The 20,302-nt window shown below is 40.7% G+C and overlaps 2 protein-coding genes across 5 annotated transcripts in view; both read left to right on the forward strand.

Annotated features, from left to right (window-relative positions):
• Positions 1-20,293, forward strand: part of STOX1 (storkhead box 1) — a 62,189-nt gene extending 41,896 nt beyond the window's left edge. The window contains exons 2-4 of one of the 3 annotated variants that reach the window (XM_003409299.3): positions 5,586-5,738; positions 6,885-9,231; positions 13,369-20,293. In XM_003409299.3, coding sequence (XP_003409347.2) covers positions 5,586-5,738; positions 6,885-9,231; positions 13,369-13,516 — 2,648 coding nt within the window. In that variant the 3' untranslated portion in view covers positions 13,517-20,293. The remainder of the gene's footprint in view (positions 1-5,585; positions 5,739-6,884; positions 9,232-13,368) is intronic. The other 2 variants (XM_003409300.3, XM_023547017.2) reach the window with 2 other exon arrangements.
• The window catches only part of DDX50 (DExD-box helicase 50), a 40,060-nt gene continuing 39,871 nt past the window's right edge, over positions 20,114-20,302 (forward strand). The window contains exon 1 of one of the 2 annotated variants that reach the window (XM_064269650.1): positions 20,114-20,291. In XM_064269650.1, the coding sequence (XP_064125720.1) occupies positions 20,205-20,291 (87 nt within the window). In that variant the 5' untranslated portion in view covers positions 20,114-20,204. The remainder of the gene's footprint in view (positions 20,292-20,302) is intronic. The other variant, XM_003409301.4, reaches the window with a different exon arrangement.

Here is a 20,302-nt window from a genome sequence, read left to right on the forward strand (position 1 = left end):
CTGGTCTTTTGTGTGTGTGTGTGTCTGAATTTGAATTTTGTTCTACATTTTTTTTCCGGTCTGTCCAAGACCCCCTATTGTGATCCCTTCCAGAGCAGTCGGTGGTAACTGGGCACCATCTAGTTGTTCTGGGCTCAGTCTGGTGGAGGTTGTGTTAGTTGTGGCCCCTTAGTCCTTTGGACTTGTACCATCCTTTGGACTAATCTTTCCCTTATGTTTTTGGTCTTCTTCATTCTCCTTTTCTTCAGCCAGGATGGGACCAGTAGATGTATCTTAGATGGCCACTCACAGGCTTTTAAGACCTCAGTCACTGCTCATTACAATCAGATGTAGAATATTTTCGTTATAGACTATGGTATGACAATTGAGCTATATATTCCTCAAGACCATGGTCCCCAGCCCTCAGCCTAGTACCGTGGTCTCTCAGGGCATTTGGATGTGTCTGTGAAGCTTCTACAACTTTGCCCTGGTCAAGTTGTGCTGACTTCCCCAGTATTGTGTACTGACTTACCCTTCACCAAAGTTACCACTTATCTACTGTTTAGGTTAGTGTTTTTCCCTCCCTTTCATAACCATCAAACATTGTTTCTTTCTGTGTGGAAACATTTTCATGTGTTTTTATAATTGTGGTCTCATACAGTATTTGTCCTTTTGTGATTGACTTACTTCACTCAGCATAATTCCGTCCAGATTCGTTCATGTTGCAATAGCCGATGTTCATCAGAAGGGTGAGGGTTTTAAGAGCGTGCTCCTGCGGTTACTGGGTGAGAGAGTCTGGGCTTCTCCTAAGTTGGCAGCCAGCAAACGCGGTCTTAGTTGTTCTGGGTGTGACCATGCCATACCGCTATCTCATATCTTCTACGCTGGTTCTTCTCCCTGTGCCTTTGATTCATTTGTCCTTTCCGTTCTGGAATCTTGTGGTTTTACTCTTCTCTCTCTCCCAGAATCATTTCTGTTGTCTCTGCTAAGCCCTTCCTTTTTGCATGAAAGGTGCAGAGAGCTTCTTTTAAGAAAATCTCAACACACATATACACACACATTCACATTTACTTGATCCTACTCTTTTCTGGTTTGTATTCTTTCTCCTCTTTCACAGTTAGATTTCTGAAACAAGCTGTCTAGAACAGCAGTTTTCAACTGGGGCAATTTTGTCCCCCAGTGAACATTTGGCAATATCTGGGACATTTTTGGTTGTCAACTGTGGAAGATGTTACTGACGTTTAGTGAGTTGAGCCCAGGGATGGAACTAAACATCCTGCAGTACAGGATAACCCCCACAACAGAGAACTATCTGGCTAGAGTGAGTGACTAACTGCTTTGCCTGCAACTTTCTCAGTCTAAGCACTGAAAATCCTGTGTTCCAGGAAACCCCTCAGCCCTGGGTGTACTGGGATGGCTGGTCATCCAATGTCTGGCCCTGTCTTAGTTATCTAGTGCTGCTATAACAGAAATATCACAAGTGGGTGGCTTTAACAAACAGGAATTTATTTCCTCACAGTATATGAGGCTAGAAGTCCAAATTCAGGTGCCAGCTCTAGGGGTAGTCTTTCTCTGTCGGCAGTAGGGGGAGGTCCTTATTCCTTGGTTACTTGGTGATTTTCATGTGGCTTGGCATTTCTCATTCTCTATTTTATCCCTACTTACTGACTTGCTTGTTTAATCTCTTTTATATCTCAAAAGAGATTGACTCAAGGAACACCCTTCACTAATCCTACCTCATTGACAGAACAAACAACCCATTCGTGCATGGGATTATAACGACAGGCACAGTTTAGGATTTACAACACATATTTTGGAGGCACACAGTTCAATCCATAACATTCCACCCTTGGTCCCCCAAAATTTGTGTTCTTGCCACATGTGAAACACATTGGTCCTCGCATCAACTCCACGTCCAAAATCTCACCTTCTGAATCATCTAAATCAGATATGGCTGAGACTTTAGGTGTATTTCATCCTGGGGCAAAATTCCTCGTCATCTGTGAACCTGTGAAATCTAGACTACAAAATTACCTGTTTGCAAAGTATAATGGTGGAACAGGCACAAGGTAGATATTTCCATTACAAATGGAAGAAATTGGAGAGAAAGAAGAGATAACAGGCACCAAGTAAGTCCAGAACCCAACAGAACAAATGATATTATCTCTTGACGCTTGAACATAATCCTGTGTTCCCTGAAACCATCTGGATAATGGCTCTGCCCTCCAGACTCTGGGTATTGGCCATGCCCTCTGGATTCTGGGTGGTGGAGGCCCCTCGGCCCTGGTCTTCAGCCCCACCTTTCAGGCCCACTAAGGTGGCAACTCTGCTCCCTTGGCCTTGGGCTGCCCTATTCTCCTAGTCCATCTGAGTGGTGACCCCACCCCCTCAGCCCCAGCAAGCTCCATTCTTCTGCCTCTTGGGCATGACAGCCCCACCCCCTTGCTTTGGACAACAGCCCAATCCTCTTGGCCAAACTGAATGGCAGCCCCATACTCTGGAACTGAGTTGGTGAAGATCTGACTCTTCGAAACACAGGAGGCCGTGGCTCTACCCTTAGAGATCCCAGAGGCTGTAGCCCCATCCTTTGAGACCCTAGAAGCTGCGGCCCCATCCTTTCAGACTGAGGCAGCTCTGCTTCCTGTGCTCCTTTCAACAGTTCTGCTGATTTCTGAGCTGCGCTAGGGATGGTCCTTTTCTTGGAGGACAACAGATATAGCTCCTTTGGCCTGTTTCCTGCCTGTAGAATTCCAAGAGGCAGACAGCATTCTTTTCTTGCATTTTTGTCTCTATCCCCTTCAGTCTAAGCTGATGGGTTTCCTGCCGTGGTAGTTGGTTAGACCCACCAGTCACAGGCTTAATCTCTTTAAAAGATTGTGTAGCCATGTCCTTGGTGTACATTCTAGGACATGTGTCCTTAGTTTATACAACAGAATTTTCCAAATCTTTAAGTTCTGTTTTCACTTTCACAGTTCATTTTTAAGTCCATCTCTTTCCTCTCACATTTTACTATAAGTGGCAAGGAGAAACCTCATGGCCCCTTTAAGGTCTTGCTTTGAAATCTACTCAGCCAGTTACCCAAGTTCACCACTTACAAGTTCTATCTTCCTTCAGACATTTGAACATAATTCAGACAAGCTCTTTTGCCACTGCATAAGGAGCATCACCCTTCCTCCATTGTCTAATCACATGTTCTTTATTTTCTTTTAAAGCCTCACCAGAAGCACATTTATTGTCCACATTTCTAGCCACATTCTATTGCTGATAGAGACTTTCTGTATAGCTCTCCTCACTTCCTTCTCAGCCCCTCACCAGAATTGCCTTTGACATCCATCATCCTACCAACAATCTCTTCAAGGCAATCTAGGCTTTTACCCTTAAAAAAAAAAAAAAAAGGGCCTTTACCCTTAAAAAAAAAAAAATTTTTTTTTTTTTATTAGGCACCTTAAAACTCTTCCAGCCTTCACCCATTACCTAATTCCAAAACTGCTTCCGTATTTTAGGTATCAGAGCAGCACCCCACTCTTTGGTACCAAATTCTGACTTAGTTATCTCATGCTGCTATAACAGAAATACCACAAGTAGGTGGGCTTAACAAACAAAATTGATTTTCTCACAGTTTAGAAGACTAGAAGCCCAAATTCAGGGTGATGGCGCTAGGGGGAGGCTTTCTCAGTTGGCTCTGGGGGAAGGTCTTTATTCGTTGGCTTCTTGGTGATCTTCATGTAGCTTGGCATGTGTCTTCCCCCATCTCTGCTTGCCTAATCTGTTCTTTTTATTGTACTTTAGATGAAGGTTTATAGAACTAGTTTCTCATCAAACAGTCAGTAAACACATTGTTGTATGACATAGTGTTAATAACCCCACAACATGTCAACACTCTCCCCTCTCAACCCTGGGTTCCCCGTTACCAGCTTTTCTATTCCCTCTTGCCTTCTAGTCCCTTCCCCAGGGCTGGTGTGCCTCTTCAGTCTTGCTTTGTTCCATGGGCGTGTTAATTTGTTCTTTATATGTCTTCTAAAAGATTAACTCAAGACTCGACCTTTACTAATCCTGCCTCATTCACATAACAGAAACTCATCCCCAGGCATAGAGGTTAGAATTCACAACACATTTGGGGGGACACAATTCAATCTATAAAAAAAAAATAAATTCAATCTATAACAGGACCAAAATGTCAGAAGTGCCAGAGTTGAGAAACACTAGAAAAAGACCCATAACCTTCACTGTTTTATTCAAACTCCCTTCCCTTTAATCTGACATTTAATTTGTGCCTTCTATTGAAACTGTTTCCTTGAAAGTCACCAATGGTCACCTTCCAACCAAGAAATCTAGTGGCATTTCTTCTTCCTCAATCTTTGTGATCTCTTTCAAGCACTTAACACTTTCGCTTCCTCCTTTGCTCTCTTTTATTGTGCTAAATATAGACGTAACAAAGCAGTTGCCGTTTCTATAATTTTCACATGTACAGTTTCGTAACATTATGTTTATCATGTTGTTCAACCGTCACCATTAATCATTCCCCAATTTTTCCATCACCTTTAACAGAAGCTCAGTGTCCCCTAAGTATGTGTCTTCACACTGGCTCTTCTGGAAGCTCTTTTTTCTCATACTCTCGATTCTTCCTCCTACCCTCATTACTGTACTTTCTTTTGTGGATTCCTATAGTTGGAATCGACTCAACGGCAACGAACAACACTCCTACGGGTAGTATTCCTAGGCTCTCTACTCTCCTAATTTATTCCTTAGTTTCAGATTTTATCTCTATTAGTTGACTCCCAAATCTCTTTCCTGAGATTTCCGACTGATCGAGGGGTTCCCTTGGATGTTCATTGGAATCTAAAATTAATGATGAGTAATGGCAGGTTAAGAAGAATCTTTAATACACTGGCCAAGAGGAAAGATAATATGGCCCAGTTTATATTTCCAACTTTATCTTCTGCTTTGGTCCTGTATAACCCTCAAACTCTGGCTAATCAGGATAACTCTATCCATGTCCTTAATTAAATGCCTTGTGCTTTCCTTCTTCTGTGGTTTTGCTGCATGTCTTCTTGCTTGATTGGAATATGTTTCTCCCCTTTCCTTCTTCAAATCTTTCCGATCATATTAATCAGGAAAGTGTGAAATGGTGAAAATACAGAATTAGGAGTCAGAAGACCTATTTCTGTCACTTTACTTGCTTTTAGATCTTCGGACATATTACCTGAGCTTTCTATAGTCAGTTTCTTGAATTTTAAAGAAAAGGATAATAATCACATCTATTTTTTTTTTTATGTTTATCTCAGATAGCTAATATGAAAAAAATGCTTTGAAATATGTGAACTGTCATATAAACATCGTCTGTCCTCCTGAACTCTGCTAACACCTTGTGCCTTACGTATGGCTTGTAAGGCAAGGACAGAGATTGCAAACTTCTTAAAAGAGGGGGCCATAACTTAAACCTTTTCTCCCAGGTGCATGCGCGTTAACAGGTCCTGAGTAAAGCCTGATGAAAGAATAGCAATTCCACCTGCTACTCCGTCTTTGTAATTATTTTCGATTCACTGATTCTAAACATTTTATATTATGCCTAATTTTTGCCTTTTATTTTTTAATCGCCAATTTAGGTGATGTCTTTCCAGTGCAGATGAACCTGATAGCTCAGTCTCAGTTCCTGCCTTTGGCTGAAGTTCTCTGCTGTGCTGTGTCTGATCTGAATGCAGCTCAGGTTGTAGTCACTCAGGAGTCACTACGAGAGCATTTGCTGAGACAGTACCCAGGTGGAGTAATCAGTTTTCTCTGTTAGCGGTTCATCTCATGTGTTTGGCTTGTATTTATAATCTCAAGCACATAAAAAAAAAAAAAAAACTGGGTAATATCCTCTTTTTTTTCTTCCCTAGAGCCTTATATCAGGCTCCTGCTAGAAAAAAAGACCTATATCAACAAATTTGACAAGGACATTTATTTTTCAGATGAGCTTTTTCAGAAATGCTTATGACAATAAATAAGTAAATATGACAAGTTAGACTGCATAGTTGGGGGCTGCAAAGTGAAGAGCCCATCTTCCCCCACCTCCTAATCCCTCTATTCCTACTTTCCAGAGGCGATAGCCACTACTGTTTATAGTTTCTCATGTTTACTTCCATAAATTGTATTTGGCTGCACATATCCCCTTTTATAACAAATTGGATCATCCTATGCATTCTCTCTGCACTTTTTTTGGAACTTAAAATTTTATCCTGCAGAGCTTTCCATATCAGCACATACTGATCTATCTCACCCTTTTAATAGCTGCGTGGTTTGCCAGTGTAGGAATGTAGAAGAGTATTTTTATTTTTCCCCATCGTAAAAATGAATATGCCCATCGTAGAAAAAGAAATCACCACCGGAAGAAAACCGATCTTAACACATTGATTTTTTTTTTTCTAAAAATTTTCGTATACATTTTTAACATTGTTTTCATAATATAATTTTGAACCTTGCTACTTGGAAAAGAGAATTTCTTTTAAAATTATTTTGTTGCCTTCCCAGCTTGAAAAAATACCATACCCAAATGTTTTGAAGCTTGCCCTCATTTTTTCTGTAGATTCTTATGAAGATTTAAGCCATTGAGACTGTGGTTTTCAAAATCTCCCATGTTTGTTCACCAAGAATGCTTTTCTTAGTCACATTTTAAATGTATGTGTTTGTATAACGGCGTGTGTATTTGCCTGGACTCAGAGTTTTTTCATTAACCCAGCTATTATTTGATTAAATTAAGGATGTTAATGCTTCTTTGGCACTTAAATTCCATGCATCGATTTTATTACATATAATTAATTGGGTTCATCCTGCAAATGTGTAGTTATTTCTAAGTTCCTGATTTCATTCATGAAACTGTTTCTTATTCAAAATCAATCTGCATGTAAAATGCTCGTGTGTTTCAGGCATTGCAGTTCCATCTCAAGATATTCTCTATGCCACTCTGGGAACTCTGATTAAAGAAAGAAAGATTTATCACACTGGAGAAGGGTACTTCATAGTTACTCCTCAGACTTACTTTATCACGAATACAACCAACCAAGAAAATAAGAGAGCTCTGTCAGATGAAAGCCACTCGATGCCAACTTCTATTACGTATCTGGTGAGCATGGACAACTCTGCAGAATTAGCCAAAGAAAATGCTGCCCCCATTTCCCATTGTCAGTCTTGCCGGTGTTTTCCTGGTGTGTGTGCTCAGGATGTACAGGAACCACAAACTGCTGCAGAAGTGATTGGAAAAGGCCAGAAAGGTCTCGGAGAATCCAAACTTCTGGTGCAAAATCAGACAGTTACAGCGTCTGAGGAGAATCACGTCTGTGATAGGGCTAAACCTTTGCCATGTACAAAAGACAGAGAAAAAGGCAAGAAGTTTGGCTTTAGTCTCTTCTGGCGTAATATATCCAGAAAGGAGAAACCCAAAACAGAGCACAGCAGTTTCTCTGCCCAGTTCCCACCTGAAGAATGGCCTGTCCGAGATGAAGATAACTTGGACAATATCCCACGAGACGTTGAACATGAGATAATCAAACGAATTAACCCCATTCTGACTGTTGACAACTTAATCAAACACACTGTCCTAATGCAAAAATATGAAGAACAGAAAAAATATAATAGCCAGGGTACTTCCACTGATATGCAGATGGGTAGACACAAATATCCTTCAAAAGAGGGAGTTAAGAAAAGGCAGAGTCGATCTGCAAAGTCTCGAAGGCAGGGTTATTCTCATAGAGACAGACACAATGGCAGGATTCAGGCAAGTGAGCCTCAGCAGAGAAACGTTAGACAGGAGAAGCACCCCAAACTCCTTGCTACACAGCCCACCCCCAGAAGTGAAAGCCCAAATGAAGTAGTTCAGGAACCACTTGGTGAGAATCCAGCAGTGCTTGGTTCCCATTTGATTTACAAAAGGAGAATCAGCAATCCTTTCCAGGGTTTGCCTCACCGAAGGAACCCAGTGACTAAAGGGCACAAGAGTCAGAAGACCAGTGATCTGAAACCCAGTCAGAGTGGCCCAAAGGAAAGGACTTTCCATAGATCAAGATCTTTAAATTCCTCAAGAAGCTTTGACTGTGAAACCAAACAACCATGTACTGAACAATGTAAAGATAAACTGAAAGCAGAATCAATTTGTATGAGTGACTCTGTCAGACCTATCAGTGATGACTTCAGAAATCACCTCCCAGATGATCCTCAATGTAGTGTTTTGCAAATTGACAGTAAATGCTGTTCCTTTAGGGAGGGCATGTCGGATTATGATGTGTATGTTGGAGAAAACAGGGTCATCCCTGAAGTCTTGAGGAAAAGTCATTCTCACTTCGACAAATTAGGGGAGACAAAAGAAGCGCAGCACATCCTGCCATCACAAGATCCCACCTCTTTAGACCAAGCTTCCTCTGCTTGTGGATTAGTTGCTACAATACAACAGTTCCAAAATCTTGGCCTTTTGCATTACCCAGTTGGTGTGAACCATTTGAAACCAACTGAGAGACAAAACAGAGATTTGGAAGAACTAACAAGAAAGGCATTTATCCAGGACACAAACACTGCTCATCTAGAAAATGAAAGGCCTTCTGACAATGACCAGGCCTTGTATGAGAATGAAGTGGAAGACAATGATGGTGCCTGCAGTTCATTATACCTAGAGGATGATGACGTATCAGAGAATGATGACTTGTGTCAAACATTGCCTGGTCATACTCAGGATTCCTTTCCAGGTAGACGTAAGTGGGATCATTTAGGAAAACAAAAGGTGGTTGAAAGAGCTCTGACTGAGTACAACAGCAAAATACATAGGTTTGAGCCTCAGGTGCTTAATGGCAAGGAACGTTACAAACCCAGCGGGTTGTTCACTAGCCCAGGTGAAAGCCAAAAACCTAATCTCGCTGCCGAAAGCTGTGGCCTTAATTCAGGGACCAGGTTTGCTTTTCATTATGAAGAGGAACCCAGTGTTGCTGAATGTGCACAGGCCTCAGCGCTTGCTGATGGAAGTGTGTTGGGTTACTACAGCACAAGGAAAGCCGGTTCTGAGGCTGAAACCTTGCTAGACTCTGTTGGTGACACAGGAAAGAAACCAGCGACCTGGAGTCAGAGTCCTCAGAATCAGGAAATGAGAAGACATTTCAAACAGAAGTTAGAACACCTCAGTGCTTCACATATGCCAGCGTTGTCTCAGGATATCCAACATGAACACAGCCACTTGGAAGGAACAGAAAATCATAGCATGGCAGGCGATAGTGGAATAGATTCTCCTCGGTAAGTGCACATAAGTGTTTGGTTAGCCACTGTCCCTCAACGGTTATTAAAACCAAGGGCATCTTGGGTTACTTGGTGGGAGATTGCTGTATAAACTTTTTATAATGATGTAATTCTGCCACCCTTTCCTAAATCCATTGTACAAAATTACAATGAAATCTCTTACGTGATAGGATAGGGTTTGTCTTTACTGTGAACAAAAATTTGACTGACCCACTACCACTAAATCTTGAATTATTTCTAAAATCAGGAAGCAACTGCTATAAATCAAGCACTCCTTGAACTGACAGTTGGAAGTTTTCACCTACATCCCTGGGTCTACATAGGTTGAGAAAGAGTGATTTAGTGCAAAATGACTTAATTTCTCAGTGTTCGTTCCTTCAGTTTTAATCTGAGGATACCCGTATTGATCTACTTGACTGAAGGATCATTACACTTGACAAATAAGATGCAAAATCCAATTATGTTTGGAAATGGCTCCCGCTTTCCTGCATCACTTGTGCAGCATAAATAAGAATGGGTAGGTTATTAAAATAGGAATAAAAAATAATGACCACAGTGTGGACAGTCTTTCACACAGATCATGATATAGTATATTGCCACCTTAGAGAAATCATTAAGTGTTTAAAGATGTGGCTATTTTCCACACCAATTTGTTTAAATAACATTGTCAGATTATAAAATATGGTCATAATAGAGCATTTGAGAAGTACTAAAAAATATTTTTTGAGGATACCAATAATCATCCTACCATCTAGACATTTCTAAAACCTCTTATATCCGTCGTATTTCCCAGTAACACTGCAGTCTGAACAGGAAGCTTTTGCTTATTGGGCTCATACTGTAGATCAACTGTACTTTGCGTCTTGCTTTTTTCAGTAAATGGTACATTGTGAACATTTCCTCATGTCAATAATTTAAAAGATCATCATAAAAATTTGGTATAAATCTTTACTAGTTTTTTTATTATATAAAATTGTGTGCCCTCTTTTGAAAAATTAAAACAGTACGGAAATGTAAAAAGTCTCCATTCCTCCACCTTTCCCAATCCCATTCGACAGAGGTGACCTGAGCATTGTTATATATGGTCTTCTCAACTTTTTCCCATGCTTTTTAAATAAAAGTAAAAAAAAAAAAACAAAGAAAAAAATTTTTAACAACAAAAAATCATACAGAGCCATGGCTTTCTTTTTTCGCCTAATTTTTTTTTTATTATTATCATGGATAGGTGCAGGATCAATATTATAGAGATCTAGCTCATTCTTTTTAATCACTGCTTAGTATTACATTATGTGGGACTCATTATTTATATAACCATTATTTTTCTTCTTTTGACATTTAGATTGTTTCCAGTATTTTGCTATAATAAATCAATCAGCAGTAATTATTTTTACATGTATATTGTGGGCATTTCTTTTTATTTCCCTAGGCTAAACTCCTGGAAGTCTACATTTTTAAAACATATCTTTATGTCTTTCTGGGGGGAACAAAACGTTTTCTGCCTGAAACAATATTTTATATCAAGCGTCTCAAGAAAATTAAAACATTGTTTCCAAAACTAAACCATGGTGGTGTAAACCAAGAAGCCGTGGGTTCCCTTTCTTTCTCTTTGGCAAAAGACACATTAGAGAAATTACTTCTTGACATGCAATTGAGAATTTTAATTTGAGAAATTTAATTTCTTAAAAATAGCTTGTAATATGATGTTCTTGGAAGGCGTATATTAAAGTCATTTAGAGGAATGAGGAGGGAAAATAACATCTGACCATCAACTGCGTACCAGAATTGTTACATGGATGAGGAGGGACGGAGATGAACAAGACATTACTGCTACTTATGGGAAGCTTACCGGTTAGTTTGAGAAGAAATTGAACTCAAGAAAAAGCATAAATTCTTCATAACTACCAAAGAGGTGTGGAGTTAAGAGCGGTGGGCTGTGTGAAGGAAAACTTTGGGCAGATTTTTGAGACATATCCTAGTGTAGTGGAAAAAAGGGAATGTCAAAAGCAAAAATAACCAAACATTAATGTGAATTGGCTGAAGTAAGGTAGATATATTAGATCAGGGTCTAAGATGGCTTCTAGGAAGGGAACATTGTCAATACGAAAAATTTTTTTTTGGCTTTTCCTTTCTGTATGACTTCCCAGAAACAAAAATAAATTACACAGGAAGATGTTGATCACTTCAGTTTTATAGAAGAGTTTTCCAAGGAACTTACTTTTTGTTTCTGACTAGAATATAGTTGATATTGAATCTGAGAACAGATGTTGTTCAGAAAATATGAACTCCTTAGAAAGCAGCTTTACCTCATATTAATATAGACAATAAAAAAAAAATACAAATGGCACAGTCAGGAAAATCCCTTAAACCAAAAAAAAAAAAACCAAACCCAGTGCCGTCGAGTTGATTCCGACTCATAGCAACCCTATGGGACAGAGTAGAACTGCCCCATAGAGTTTCCAAGGAGCACCTGGCGGATTTGAACTGCTGACCCTTTGGTTAGCAGCCGTAGCACTTAATCACTACGCCACCAGGGTTTCGTAGACGTAACTAAACACCTAACAGAATGAAGTTCCCGGGCTTGAAGGCAAAGGACCATATACCGGGGGACAGCTTCGTCAATTGGCACAACATAGTTCTTAAAGACAGTGTTCTACAGCCTACTTTGGTGAGTAGTGTCTGGGATCTTAAAAGCTTATAACCATCTAAGATAAACTATTAGTCTCTTCTAGTCTGGAGCAAAGGAGAGGGAAAAAAACTAAAAACCCAAGGGAGCAATTAGTCCAAAGGACTAATGGACTATATGACCCACAGCCTACACAACCCTGAGACCAGAACTAGATGGTGTCTGGTTACCACTACTGACCACTTTGACTGAGATTACAACAGAGAGTCCAGGACAGAGTGGGAGAAAAATGTAGAACAAATGATTAAATTCACAAAAAAGATCAGACTTACTGGTCTGACAGAGATTGGAGGAACCCTCGAGAGTATGGCCCCTCGGGCACCCTTCTAACTCGGACCTGAAGCAACTTCTGAAGTTCACCTTTCAGCCAAATATTAGGTAGGCCTATAAGACAAACATTAACACGCACGAGGAACGAGTGTCTTAGGTCAGTCAAGTATACGAGATCAAATGGGCAATACCTGCCCAGGAACAAAGATGAGAAGGCAGGAGGGGACAGGAAAACCGGATGAATGGACATGGTGAACCTGGGATGGAGAGCGAAACTGGGGGAGTGCTGACACAATGCGGGATTGTGACAGTACCACGAAACAATTTATGTATAAATTTTTGAATGAGAAACTAATTTGCTCTGTAATCTTTCAGCTAAATCACACACAAAAAAAAGAAAAAGCAGCTTTAGTAGTTGAGGTGCTATTGTGACGCTTTTAAAATGTAAAACCAAAAAAAAAAAAAAAACCAAACCAGTTGCCATAGAGTTGATTTGGACTCAGGATGACCCCATGTATATCGGAGTAAAACTGTACTCCCTAGGGTTTTCAGTGGCTGATTTGGGGGGAAGTAGATCGCCAGGCCTTTTTTCTGAGATGCTGTCACCAAGTGGACTCAAACTGCCAACCTTTTGGTTAGCACTCGAGTGCGTTAACCCTTTGCACCACCCAGTGACACCTGACTAGCACATGTTGTTGTGTGCTATAGAGTTGGTGCTGACTCAGAAACCCTACAGGACACAGTAGAACTGTGGGGTTTCCTAGGCATTCTCGGAGCATATTGTCAGGTCTTTGGTGGAGCTGGTGGGTGTGTTTGAACTGCCAACCTCTTGGTTAGCAACTGAGCAATTACTTATTTTACCAGCAGTTCACCACTAGGGCTCCTTGCCTAGCACATAAAAACTCAAACCCAAACTTGTTGTCATCGAGCCTATTCTGACTCATAGCGACCCTAGAGGACAGAGTAGCACTGCCCCATAGATAGCTTTTTTTTTTTTTTTTTATAGAAGGCACTAAATAGATATCTGTTGATAACTTTAGATGTCAATTTATGTGAAAAATGTATCTTAGTGTTAATAAATGTTGTACTGCCGTCAAAGTAACAAATGAAGCTATAATGCCTTGATTAGAAATCCAGGTCCCTTCTGAAGGTAGTAATTCTGTTATTTTTAATATCTTTAGGACACAGAGTCTGGCATCTAATAATTCAGTCATTTTGGATGGACTTAAAAGAAGAAAGAATTTTCTGCAGAACTTTGAAGGCACAAAGAACAGTCAAGAAATCACACCCAATTCCTTACTACAGCTAACTCCAGTCATAAATGTTTAATTCTTATTTTTCTTTTGGAAAGTGTTTTTTTTTGGTAAAAATGTACAGCATCACTGTAGAATGTTTTAATCAACCAATATATAAGGATCCTCTAAAGCCAAGCATGTATGCTAGTAACTTCATTGCATACGTTGTTCTAGTTACTTGCTTTTTTCTTTTTTGACATTTTAAAGCTTTTTTTTTAGTTTAATTTTACCATGAATTTATTAGGAATATAAAATTTGCAATAAAAAGAAACATGGAATCACTGGACTGTTTCCAGTTCAACATAACTAAATTTTCAGGCATTAGTTTCTCAGATACACAGAATGCTACTTTACTCCCCAGTATTCCCTTTCTCTCTGCCCATACTACTAGTTCCTATGTTAAGTTAGTCTCACTGGATTTGACACAAATTCCGGAAAATAGTGTGTTGTAGGGTTGCATAGATACTTTGTTTGCAGCTGAAGTCTTTTCTCATTATCAGAAAGAATTCGTATAGATGTATTGGGTACTTTACAAAAAGGGTTCCTTCCATCCAGTTGTTGCTGCTCAAGATCTACTCTGCCAACAGCTTGAACATGAACAAATTGCTCCACATTGTGACTGGCAACGTGCAAAAGGCCTGTGGCAGCAGACCTCTGGCTCTACTATTCCTCTGATTCCTCCCCACATTTCAGGCTCAGCATGGCAATGAGAAGTCAAGATATTCTCAGATGTTGGAGATGGAAGGAAGCAGAATGATTGCAAAATAGTTTGTGAATGAGGAAGGTTCTGGATTAGACATTTCAAGGAAAAAAAAAAGATGGCTGATAGAATTTTAGCTTCTGGAGGACAATGGCAGTTTATCTACATTTGATCTATTTTTGTTCATGATGAGACCTAGATAGTTTTCCCAGAATTTTTTTCTGGTAGGTTTTTTTTTCAAACCAAAAGGTGGGTTGGTCAGTTCTCTTGGGCCTGGGGAACATGGAGCAGTCAAGCATGTCTTCAGCATGTTGGGTAGACAACTGATGCTGACATATGGTTAAGGAAGATTTTTTTTCTAAGAAGTTTCTAAGGATTGTCAAAGCCTTAGATCTCAAGGATCATTGAACTATTTGAACAATGCCCTTCTCCAGATCTCACCAGCTTGATAGCAGAGAAGTTCAGAGTGAAGCTTGGCACTGTGGAGAGCTGCATCCATGCCCTATGGGAGTGCCTAGGGGGTGGTTAGACCCACCACACCTTGAGCGGTCAGACCACTCACTGCTGACTATTGGTTTTCAGTGGGCCATGAAGAAGATGAGCAACCCTGTTCAAAGTACCAAGAGGATAATCTGGCATAGGAAAGACTTGTGGGAGGTGGGGAGATAAAGACTTTTTTAGGGGGTCTTAGAGCTTAGATTCAGTGCCAGTTAGTGGAAGTTAGGAGAAAAATTTCAGCTCAGTATGAAGAACTTCCTATTAGACCACCGTGCTGGAGATGAAATAGGCAGCTTTGTAAAATAATGAATTTCCCAGTATTTAGGGCATCCAAGCAGAGGCTTGATAATCCCTTGAAGAGGGACTTTAAATATTTAGCTTATCAAAATGGCTCAGCTAGATGATTTTGGAGATTACTTCCAACTGTAAGATTTTGTGCTTCTAAGAGCTGATGAGACTCCTGCGAAATACTGCGCTCATGCAAGATTCTTGAATATTGCTTCTACCTGTCCATTTCTGCACCTGTCCTTGCCAGCCCTTGGAAAAAGGAGCATCAACAACTCTGTTCCATCTTGGATTTTGGACTGGGACAGGTTTCTTAGTAGAGGGAGGAATCCAAAGTCTTCCGGCTCCAGCCACGTCTAGGTACCAATGAAATCCATCTAATTTTACCAGCGGCTGCATAATGACTCTAGTTAAATGTATTAAGTGAAACCTATTATGAAACCAAGAAACTTCGTTGGTACATACTTGACCACAAGTATTAAAGATGGGAATATGTGTTATTAAATTGTTTTTTGGGAGATTGTTCTCTAAAATAGGTGACTTGCTTTTTTTTTTTTTCCAGTATTTTTTTGTGTAGAAACTTTAGTTCTTAATTTCTCTTCCATATTGCAGCCTGTTCTTTAATGAGAAGACTGTTCTCTTGAGGCAGCACGATGACCTGAGTATAGGAGTCAGATACAAGTTTGAATCTCAGTTCCATTCCTTGGTACCTGTATGATGGAGCAAATTACCAAACTTTTTAGTCTTTTTTCTCATTTGTAAAAGGGAGATGAGTAATGATATCTACTTTATAGGATTGTTGTGAGATTTGTAGACAATCTAGCTAAAGGATCGAATACAGGAAACAATATTGTTATAAACATACATATTTACAGGACTTGCCCGATAGGTAAATACATGACACACTGGACAGGTTCCTCGTTTATTGACAGGTTGTCTGAAATTTCTCCATTAGTGATTCAGTCCTTTGGGTAAAGACTATAGAAAGTATTCTCAGTCAAAATCTAGTTATGCCTGGAGGAGGTTATGTCTTCAGATAACAAGTTTTCAGTTATGTCTTGCTATTGTTGTTAGGGCCATCCAGTTGGCTCCGACTTGGCCACCCCGTGTATAACAGAAGGAAACATCACCTGTCCCTAAGCCATCCTCACAGTCGCTGCTGTGTTTGACCCTTTGTTGCAGCCACTGTGTCAGTCCATCTCGTTGAGGGTCTTCCTCTTGCTGACCCTCTACCAACATGTGAGATCCTTTTCATTCTCTCTCATCTGGGATCTCCGACCTCTGGGAATCCTCAAGAAAGTAACTGTGTTCTGCAAGCTATTTTCAACATTTCAAAAATCCTAATGGGAATTGTGCATTTCCTGTGTCTACAGTTAACTCTTGGCTAACTAAAACAAGTTTCTTTGCCAGTGGCTGAAATTACAGCTCAGTAAAGCAACACTAAAAGGAGTCCTGGTGGCACAGTGGTTAAGAGGGGAGATGCTAATTTAAAGCTCAGCAGCTCAAGCCCACCAGTCCACTCTGCAGAAGAAAGATGGGGCAGTCTGCTTCCCTAAAGATTTACAGCCTTGGAAACCCAATGGGGCAGTTCTACTCTGTCCTACAGGGTTGTTATGAGTCCTGTGACTCATGAGTATATTGAGTATATGAATATGATTTGAAATCTCGACTTTTTTTTTGTATCACGCTGATGTGACACTGTTAAACTATTTTTATCTTATTCATAGATTATAAAATTACAGTCAGTTATTATTAAATGCAGTTAGTAGATAAAATGTCTAAAAATGTCAGATCCATGAGGAAAAAACAATGCAAAGAGCCCTTAGTAGTGAAAGGATTGAGAATCACTGTGTTTCGAGATCCCATTTACAGCTAGCTGAGAAAGTTGGGAAGTGGGGAAGAGAGTAATGAAACAAGAATAGAGTATCAAAAATAAACTCATGACTTGAGTGCTTTGCTGGCCTTCACACATCTTTCTCCCATTTGATATCGCAGAAATGTGTACCCTCTTTATCAGGAGTAACTTCCAAACATCTCTTGTGTAATGGTGCCCTCTTCTGGAGTGACTGCTGTGACTCTGAAAACACCCCCCGCCCCCATATAATAACTACAAACTAAGTAGTGAGACTTCCTTCTAAAGGTTAAACATTTAAAAAGCTAGTCCAAATAATTTGTATTAGGATACATAAGTATATATGTGTAAATGTGTTCAGGGCTTTTTCCTTTTCAGCCTCAAAACCATGGGCTAAAGGTAAAAATGTAAGCACATCACTGTAGTGCTGTTAACATCAGCTGATCCTCCCAGTTTCCCTGCACTATCAGAGCAAGTTTTGCAAACTGAAGAAACATGTTTTAGATTTAGATTTGAGTCAGCCAAATTCACATGGCTAGTATTGGCAAAAAACATCCTCTTCCCTCCCCTTTCCCATCTCTTTCCTTTCGCTGCAGTACTCTCAATACTTATTCTGTCCCATTCTCTGCCCCCAGTGTCTCTTGATCAATTCATAACTACCTCTTAATTTATTTCCATCCCTTAGTAATGGTTCAATTCTTCTTGTCACACAATATTGACATGCAGATTCAAAAGGCTGTATTTGATGGCCCTTTTTAACCACCTACTTTCTAACCATAAAAATCTAGCCCTGATTGGATAGGGGCAAGTTTGGATACCGTCAGCCTGTTTTTATACTTTAAAGGTCACAGAGGGACCAAAGGCGAGGGAATTTTTATAGAACTTCAGGATGGAGAGCAACAGACGAGGCACCCAAATGTTGAATTTTGAGGGAGAAATTTTATCAGTGACTCTGGTAAGATATTTGGAAAGTAAAAATATTTTAATATGATTGCATTATTGATTACCTGTGCATTTTAATTCATGTTTCTCTTTTCTCCCAGGAAATCATCAGATACAAATCTGATACAAATCTCTTGAGATTTGTAGGGAGAACACAAATGAAAGAAAAAAAATTCTCTTCCATCTCCATTCCAAAGTTTTCTAGTCGATTGAGGCAAGATACCTATTGAGAACATATATATAGTACGGCACCCCTGCTTTTTTTTTCCAGCTAAGCCACTCCTTGGTCAAGTTATTTATGATTTGGTTTAATTTATATGCACTTGCCCTTTCTACTTGACATAGCAGCCTGAGGTTTGGTGTAGTGAGTTTAGGGCTTAGAAGGCAAGTGTTGTAGTGTGTTTCAAACCACAGAAGGTCATTTTGAAAAACATTAATATACTTGTTAGCTACTGGAATAATAATAGTCCTTTCCCCTTTCAGACCTGCTGTATGACCTCCTAAAGATAAAAGCAAATGCCACAAATAGTCCTGAGGAACCAACACTTCATCTGCATTTAATCATCAACTACAACATATTAACATTTCTTAATATCCCAGTTTTATACCTGTGACCTTCTTCACTACATCTATTCCTATGTACAGCATACCCTGTTGTAGGGCTACAAAGACATTAGGGTGGTAGGATTGGTGTGGGTGTAAAGGGATGGCAGAAAAGGATTTAAAAAAAGCACAAATCTAGAAATGCATAGCTGTTAACATTTAGGGAGACAGATGCATTACTTATTCTACCACCTTTAGCTGAACACTTCTTGTGTTCACAATATTGAATCCATAAGGTTACATCTAGATAAGTATATAGCCCTTGACTTCAGGCCCATTCATAATTATGCAGGTCTGTAGCTTCCACAGATTTAACATTTGTAGTTTGAGTTATTCAGAACTAATCCCCAAACTTCGTGACGTGTAGTACTTTGTAATTTTGCTAAGACACAAGTTGGATGCTCAGGCTATAAGGCTTGTGTTTTGGAAACTGTCCAAGAGTTTGTGAGATGCCCCTGCACCTACATTTCGTTTCTTCTCAGCTCAGTAGTAACTGGGTTGAAGAGATTATGAAGAGATAAAGAAATGGCTCTGAAAAGAAAGCACCAGCAAATGTAAGAAAAAGTATATGCCTGGGAAGTAACTGTATTGTCAGGTTTCCAGTTTGTATAAGGTTGCGGTTGTATAAAAGGTAGTTAATCACCATCAATAAAATACAACTTTTTTATTTCACTATAAATGAATGTAGTTCCTTTGGTGCAGTGTTTGAGAGCTTGGCGGCTAACAGAAAGATTGGCGGTTTGAATCCACCAGGCGCTCCTTGGAATCCCTATGGGGCAGTTCTACTTTGTCCTATAGGGTAGCTATGAATCGGAATCTACTCGATGGCAATGGATTTGTTTTTTATATATAAACGAATAATCTATCGAGGACAGTTAGACGTGTTTTCTCTCTAGCAGAAACTGTCAGATTTCTCCAGTTTTTTTCCTATTCATTCCATGTTTCATGGGAGCATCTTTCCCGAAACGCTTTGCGAAACTGAAAGCTTTCAGGCTGGTGCGGCAGATAAAGCACCGATCTCGGATTCAGATGAGTTCTCTAGTCCTCCCTGTGGCACTCACTGATTGTGTGGCTTTAGACAAGTAAATCCCTTTCTCGGGTTTAGTTTCTTCGTCTGTCAAATGGAGAGTGTGAGGAGGACCTAAAGTGAACGAAGACCAACTTTATAACTAAAACCGAAGATTTCAGGGAAGGTTGTCTGGCGCCGGCCTCCACCTCAAGCCCTTCCGTCGGACTCCAGACCCGACGAAGCCCCTCAGCACGAAGGTCGGACCGCTGGCCTCGCGGGAAGCCGTTAGACGTTAACGCCTCACCCCGCAATGGGCGGGGCCGAGGCCGGCGGCTTCCGGTGGCGAAAGGCTGGGCTGTGCGTGGCGCTTCCCACCGACCCCTGCACTGCGTGCAGACGCCTCGCCATCACCGTTGAGGGGCTTCCCAGGCCCAGCAGTGCATGCTGGGAAGCCCCGAGGCCTCTCCTCCGGGCCAAGAAAAAATTTTCGGGGTTGGGGGGAGGGGAGAAGAAACCGTATAATTTTATGCTAATCAGGACACCCGTAGTTTATGGCGATTGGCCAGGGTTTTGCTTTAGAAGCCAATCACTTCAGAACGAGGGTGTGCCTGTCTAGATCTCTCACAGTCATTGGACGGGAGGTTGCGGTGCAACGGAAGAGCTTAAACGGAGAGTATCCGGGATTATTTCCCCCCGCGGTGCGGTGCGTGTCCCGGAAGTGACGCACGGCTCTGGCTGGGCGGCCGCCCTGCCCCCGCTTCCTTTCACGCTGTCGCTGCCCGTAGGTGGTTGTGGCCACCGTGCCCAGAAGGAGGCGGCGGCGGCGGCGAGTGATGCCTGGGAAACTCCTCTGGGGGGACATTATGGAGCTGGAGGCACCCTTGGAGGAGTCGGAGAGCCAGAGGAAGGAGAGGCAAAAGGTGCGCTGAGG

The sequence above is a fragment of the Loxodonta africana genome, chromosome 16 (assembly GCF_030014295.1).
Source record: "Loxodonta africana isolate mLoxAfr1 chromosome 16, mLoxAfr1.hap2, whole genome shotgun sequence".
Lineage (NCBI taxonomy): Eukaryota > Metazoa > Chordata > Mammalia > Proboscidea > Elephantidae > Loxodonta > Loxodonta africana.